The sequence below is a fragment of the Physeter macrocephalus genome, chromosome 17 (genome assembly GCF_002837175.3).
Source record: "Physeter macrocephalus isolate SW-GA chromosome 17, ASM283717v5, whole genome shotgun sequence".
Classification (NCBI taxonomy): Eukaryota; Metazoa; Chordata; class Mammalia; order Artiodactyla; family Physeteridae; genus Physeter; species Physeter macrocephalus.
The window spans coordinates 4,607,726-4,614,457 of NC_041230.1; the positions used below are offsets into that span (position 1 = coordinate 4,607,726).

General features: G+C 45.4%; 2 protein-coding genes across 13 annotated transcripts in view; both read left to right on the plus strand.

Annotated features, from left to right (window-relative positions):
* AURKC (aurora kinase C) overlaps positions 1 to 2,706 on the plus strand; it is a 44,220-nt gene extending 41,514 nt beyond the window's left edge. For 11 of the 12 annotated variants that reach the window (XM_024117003.3, XM_028477838.2, XM_028477839.2 and 8 more), the window contains 4 exons: positions 432 to 570; positions 1,071 to 1,219; positions 2,068 to 2,242; positions 2,409 to 2,706. In XM_024117003.3, the coding sequence (XP_023972771.1) occupies positions 432 to 570; positions 1,071 to 1,219; positions 2,068 to 2,242; positions 2,409 to 2,579 (634 nt within the window). In that variant the 3' untranslated portion in view covers positions 2,580 to 2,706. The remainder of the gene's footprint in view (positions 1 to 431; positions 571 to 1,070; positions 1,220 to 2,067; positions 2,243 to 2,408) is intronic. The other variant, XM_028477840.2, reaches the window with a different exon arrangement.
* Positions 2,707 to 4,258: 1,552 nt separating this feature from the next.
* ZNF805 (zinc finger protein 805) overlaps positions 4,259 to 6,732 on the plus strand; it is a 24,563-nt gene continuing 22,089 nt past the window's right edge. The window contains exon 1 of the mRNA XM_007127435.4: positions 4,259 to 4,508. Within this exon, the coding sequence (XP_007127497.1) occupies positions 4,476 to 4,508 (33 nt within the window). The 5' untranslated portion in view covers positions 4,259 to 4,475. The remainder of the gene's footprint in view (positions 4,509 to 6,732) is intronic.

The following is a 6,732-nucleotide window of genomic DNA, read 5'->3' on the forward strand; positions in this document are numbered from 1 at the left end:
TGTCCCCTGCATCGGCAGGCGGACTCTCAACAACTGCGCCACCACGGAAGCCCCCGGTTTTTTTTTTCTCTTGTTCCTGTTTCCTCTTCCATCTCTGACATCTGAACTCATTATTTCCCCCAATACTACCCCCAAATAGGCCCTTTGCTTTCAGCTTGAAGATTTTTTTAACATCCTTATTGGAGTATAATTGCTTTACGAAGATTTTTTTTCTCTGCAGTTCATTCCAGTTACACCATGTAAAGCTCCCTGTGTCAGACATCAGAATCTTGATGCCTGTTTCATTTTCCCCTCACAAACTTCCAGATCATGCTGTTACTATTCTGGTCCCAGCACAATTTGCCCCTTGTGTGACCAGTCACTTGTAATAGCATCATGACTATCCTCCTCCTCAGGGAGGAGTCTTGACACTTCCTCCTTCTGTTACGCAGACACCCCAATATCCTACGCCTGTACAACTACTTCCATGATGCACGCCGGATGTATCTGATTCTAGAATATGCTCCAAGGGGTGAGCTCTACAAGGAGCTGCAAAAGAGCCACACATTAGACGAACAGCGTACAGCCACGGTGAGGTGGGAGGCTGAGGGCTCGGGTTCATGAATTTACTATGGGCTGTCTGTGTTTTATTCCCGTCCTACCCCTAGGCTCTTCATGACATTTTTTTTCCTTTTTATTCTCTTTTTTTCCTTTTTTTTTTTTAGATTCCATATATATGTCTTAGCATACGGTATTTGTTTTTCTTCTTTATTTCTGAATTTCAATCTATAAATTTTATATAATGACTCTTATATCCTACAACTTCACAATTGGATACCCTAATCACCCCCAAAATATTAATAAATTGTGTGTGTAAGTTTGGATTCTTTGGTTGTAAGCAACAGAATCTAAGTGCGCTACCTTATGGAAAGAAACATGAAAGGCTCTATGGCAGTTCACTGAGTAATTGAGTGGAACTGACTTAGAAATAGGAAGCAAGAGATTTTTGGGGGGCTCCAGATGGGAAATCAAAGCAATAATCAACCCATGGCCAGCTCCATTTCCAGACTGCTTTTTCTTTGCTCACACAGGTAATGGAGGAGTTGGCAGATGCTCTGACCTACTGCCATGAAAAGAAGGTGATTCATAGGGATATTAAGCCGGAGAACCTGCTGCTGGGGTTCAGGGGTGAGGTGAAGATTGCAGACTTTGGCTGGTCTGTGCACACCCCCTCTCTAAGGTAGGTCAGGTGATGGCACCCTGGGTGGCAGTTAAGAATGATCCAGTTTGATTTATTTCACACGTAAGATCCAGATACAAGCCTAGGTTTGTATTTAAATACTACCTTTTTTCCAGTGCCTATATTTAATGTGTATTTGTAGACTGAAAGAATGTGGTTCAGCCATTTAACAGAGATTAATCTCTGTTAACATATAACTTTACCAATAACTTTCCATGTAAATAAATTAAGAACCATTGCTCCATAATTCCAGGAATTTTACTGTATGAATAAGCCATAATTAATTTACTTCGTCCCTCTTGTTGTACCATCAGTTTGTTCCAAATCTTCCTTGTGAAAATATCCTGGATCGTGAGCTAAATAATTGTATGAAGAATTCTAAAATATGGAGGGACTTCCCTGGTGGTCCAGTGGTTAAGACACTGTACTTCCACTGCAGGGGGCATGGGTTTGATCCTTGGTTGGGGAACTAAGATCCCACATGCCACGTGGTGCCTGTATGAAGAATTCTAAAATATGGAGGGACTTCCCTGGTGGTCCAGTGGTTAAGACACTGTACTTCCACTGCAGGGGGCATGGGTTTGATCCCTGGTTGGGGAACTAAGATCCTGCATGACGTGCAGCACCTCCAGAAAAAAAAAAAAAAAAAGTTCTAAAATATGGAGTTGGTGGATCCCAGTACTTGCCTTCTTCAAACCTTGGTCTGTATTAAAATTTGGTGTTTCCAAATTCCTGTGCCTGGGAGAGGGCTGCCAGGATTTCCTAGGGTCTCCTGTCTCATTGAAAGCTGGGGAAGGAGTTTCCCTTGTACTGATCCTCTGCTTAGTGCTCCTTTCTCTGCCCTCTAGGAGAAGGACAATGTGTGGGACACTGGACTATTTGCCCCCAGAAATGATTGAGGGGAGAACATACAATGAGAAGGTGGATCTATGGTGCATTGGGGTGCTCTGCTACGAGCTGCTGGTGGGAAATCCACCCTTTGAGAGCCCCTCCCATAATGAGACCTACAGACGCATCCTCAAGGTGGGAAGGCCACACTCTGGGCATTCATGCGGGAGCTAGTCAGTGGGGGCTGGTGGGCCTGCGGAGCCCAGGGCACACACAAAGATTGTCTGCTAAGATACCGAACAGTGCCTTGAATGGACCAAGGAAATTAACCATACTTCCCTTTCTTCTCTGGCCTCATCAGGTAGATGTAAGGTTTCCCCCATCAATGCCTTTGGGGGCTCAGGACTTGATCTCCAAGCTTCTCAGATACCAGCCCTCGGAGCGGTTGCCCTTGGTCCAGATCTTGGAGCACCCATGGGTCCGGGCCCACTCTCGGAGGGTGCTGCCCCCATCTGCTCAAATGGTTTCCTGAGCCCTGTATACCTCTAATCCTTTGTGATTGCTCATGGAGCACCCCTGGCTCTGGTATCTACTCTGTCTTTTGTTTCTTCTAAGATGCATCTTGTTAATTAATAAAAGCTGAATCATTTTGTACCAGGTCTTTATAGTTGCATGAGTTGGTGTGTGATTGAGTAGAATCTTTATTTTATTTATTTATTTATTTATTTATTTATTTATTTTTGCTCGCACCACACAGCATGCGGGATCTTAGTTCCCCGACCAGGGATTGAACCCATGACCCCTGCAGTGGCAGCACAGAGTCTTACCAGGGAAGTCCCTAGAATCTTTATTTCTTGTAGAAACTGTTTCCCATGAGAGCAGCCCAAAATGATGCCCTTCCTGGGCCGCAGGTATTGTGACTTAACGACTCTTCTTGAAAACAAGTTACTACTTTATGCAAATAACCACCCTGGTGGTGCATAACCTACCACCTATCCCAGTGGCTCCTAGACTCAACTCACTTTCCCCATGTTTTCAGGAGTATGTCATTTGTAAAACAGGACACTAATCAATCCAGAGGTCCATTCTCTTTATACTGACATCCAGCATGGTGCCATCTTCAAAATAAAATGTTTCACTGCACATCAATGCCATTCAATTCTCAAATGAATTCACTAGCACTTACGCGGTGTTGTCATTATTGCGTCAGGATAAATCATCCCTGATAATAAATGTGTCTTCAACCTCTTCTGAAATCATGCGCTCTGCTTGCAGCAATTTTGGGAGTTTTCTTCCAACATTCCCCTACATCCTTCTGTTGCAGTTTTATGTGGCAGCGGCTCCCTTCATTTACAATAAGCTTGACTGCACCAGAGTAAACATCCAGACTACTCAGCGAGGAGCTCAAACATGTTTTCTGATCACTTCGGGCATCTTTTTCACCACTGTGTCTCCTGACTAAAAACACTCCATATAGAGTTTACTCTGTTAATGTTACTTCCACCACCATATTCTATACATTCTCCTCAATGTGAAATGTCCAGCAGATGCAGGACCACATTCCTATATGACCAGAACCCATAAGTAAATACAAGCTATTCAGCCACTCCACTCAGATGAACAGCCCTACCACTGCAGATCCATCATTTAAATGCTCCAAGGGAATTCCCTGGCGGGCCAGTGGTTGAAACTCCGCGCTTTCACTGTGTGCAAAAAAAAAAAAAAAAAAGCTCCAAGACATTGGCTGATAGTTTTTTCACCTGCACCTTCAGTGCTCCTTGGTTCCGCCAAGTTGTGTGCCCTGTGAAGAGGCGGGTCTCATTCGGGGCTCTGGGTCTTCTAAGTCTTTTTTTTTTTTTTTTTTTTTTTTGCCGTAGCCTTGCAGCTTGTGGGATCTTAATTCCCCCACCAGGGATCGAACCCAGGTCCCGGTCAGTGGAAGCGCGGAGTCCTAATCACTGGACCGCCAGGGAAGTACCCCTGGGCCTCCTAAGTCGTTTACACGGAGGAATAGCGGCTCTGGAACGCGCTCCGCTGCCGGTTGTTTGTTAAGAAAAAACTACATTACCCAGAAGGCTGTGCACCGCGCGTCTGTGGCAGGCGCTGGACCAATGACGGCCCAGGCGGGGGCATTTCCTGCGCAGGGGCGGGACTTCCGGCCCCATTGGCCGCAGATGTCATTTGCGCGCGACTGTTCTGTCCACGCCAGCTGTGGGGAGGGGTAGCTGTTCTATGGCCGCTTCTAGTGCGGCTCTTCGCAAATGAGCAGAAAGGAGGCTAGGGCTCCCCTCCGCGCATTTGAGCGAGCGGTGAGCCTCCGCGCGATCGGCCACCCAGCCCAGGGCAGGGAACGGGTGGTGGTCGGCTGAGCCCGCGGTACCCGCCTCTGTCGCCGCCTCTGCGGGCCCCGCTCTCTCCTCAGGGTCCCATGATGGCGGCGGCGTGGATGGACCCGACGCGGGTGAGTGGACCATGTTTCTGGCCTTGCTGCTTCTCTTCTGGTTCGGAGAGGGCTCCTGAGCAGGGTGGAAGTCAAGAGAGGCGCTAGATTTCTCTTTGCAGTTGTGTTTGTGTACGACCAGTGGAGCTGGCTCGTCACTGACTTTATCTCCAGTCTTAGAACATGCGAGACTGAATATGCAAATAGAAAACAGACCGCGTATAAAAATAGAACTTTGACAAACAACCTGCCCCGTAATCCAGTCCCTTATCTACAATCAACAACCCAGGAGTCCAGCCCGGTCTAAGGCAGACTTGCCAGAAGCCAGATTCCTATCTCTAGAGACAGTCCAGGAAGAGAAACAGTGACTTCTGTAATATCGGCCCCAAATGGCCAGGACTTGATTAATAATTGACCCTTTCCCTAATCCTTGGCCCCACTTCCAACTTAAAACCAACCAGAGAAAGCCATCCATATGTGCGCCCTTAAACAATCATAGAGGATGCTGTAGGATTACCTGCCAGAGAGTTTTAATTCATTAAACGTATATCATCTGGTAGTCAATGTTGAAGCCCTAGTTAATTTTTCTATCCTTACCTACCTGCCCTAAATGTGCCCAGCAATATGAGTTTATCGAGTACCAGAAATGAGTAATATTGCAGGGTTCCTATGTATGAACCAGTCAATTTATTAGGCATTTCCAGGTCTTTAATTGAAAGCTGTTAGGATGAAGCTAGAAAGCAGAGAAATGTGAGCACTGAAAGTGCAGGTGAAAAACCATGAGGCGATGTCTTGGAGCATTTAAATGATAGATCTGCATTGGTGGGGCTGTTCATCTGAGAGTGGAGTGGCTGGATTTTGTATATTTACTTAGTGGTTCTGGTCACATAGGGATGTGGTCCTGCATCTGCTGGACATTTCACATTGAGGAGAATGTATAGAATATGGTGGTAGAAGTAACATTAACAGGGTAAACTATATGGGGTGTGTTTAGTCAGGAGATACTGGTGAAAACGATGGCTTAAGAGCTAGGGACTTAGTTGCTTTTAGACATAACATAAAGCAGTCAGCATGGGGACCAGCAGGTAGTAGGACCAGTGAAGCTCAGGTACTGCTGTTAACGTTATTGATATTACTATTATCATCACTTACTATTATCATCACTTGCTCAGTCCTCTGACATCCTAGAGTCCTTTCTGCCTGCATCTCACAGTTCCAATGTCATCTCCATTGACTTGTGTCATTTTCCAATGGCTCCTGCATAGGAGGCTGCTCTCTCTTACACTGTAGGCATACCTCGCTTTATTGTGCTTCACAGATACTGTGTTTTTATGGATTGAAGTTTTGTGGCAACCCTGCGTCCAGCAAGCGTTTCAGCATTCACTTACCTCGTGTCTCTGTGTCACATTTTGGTAGTTCTCACAATAGTTCAGACCCTCCACCCGCAAAAAGATTACAGCTCACTGAAGGCTCAAGATGATGGGTAGCATTTTTTAGCAATAAAGTACTTTAAAAAAATTTTTTTTCCTTCTCTCACAATAGTTCAGACCCTCCACCCGCAAAAAGATTACAGCTCACTGAAGGCTCAAGATGATGGGTAGCATTTTTTAGCAATAAAGTACTTTAAAAAAATTTTTTTCCTTCTTGCTTTTCAGTTTATTCCTTTTTTTAAATTTTATTTTTATTGGAGTATAGTTGCTTTACAATGTTGTGTTAGTGTATACTGTACAGCAAAGTGATTCAGCTATACGTATACATATATCCCCTCTTTTTTGGATTTCCTTCTCATTTAGGTCACCACAGAGCACTGAGTAGAGTTCCCTGTGCTAGACAGTAGGTGGCAATAAAGTACTTTTTTTTTTTTTTTTTTTTTAATTTTTTGTCTCCGTTGGGTCTTGGTTGCTGCACACGGGCTTTCTCTAGTTCTGGGGAGCGGGGGCTACTCTTCGTTGCAGTGCGTGGGCTCCTCACTGTGGTGGCTTCTCTTGTTGCAGAGCATGGGCTCTAGGCACGCGGGCTTCAGTAGTTGTGGCACGTGGGCTCGGTAGTTGTGACTCAGGCTCTAGAGCGCAGACTCAGTAGTTGTGGCACACGGGCTTAGTTGTTCCGTGGCATGTGGGATCTTCCCAGACCAGGGATCAAACCTGCGTCCCCTGCTTTGGCAGGTGGATTCTTAACCACTGCACCACCAGGGAAGTCCCTAAAGTAATTTTTTTTTTTTTTTTTTTTTTTTTTTTTTTTTTGT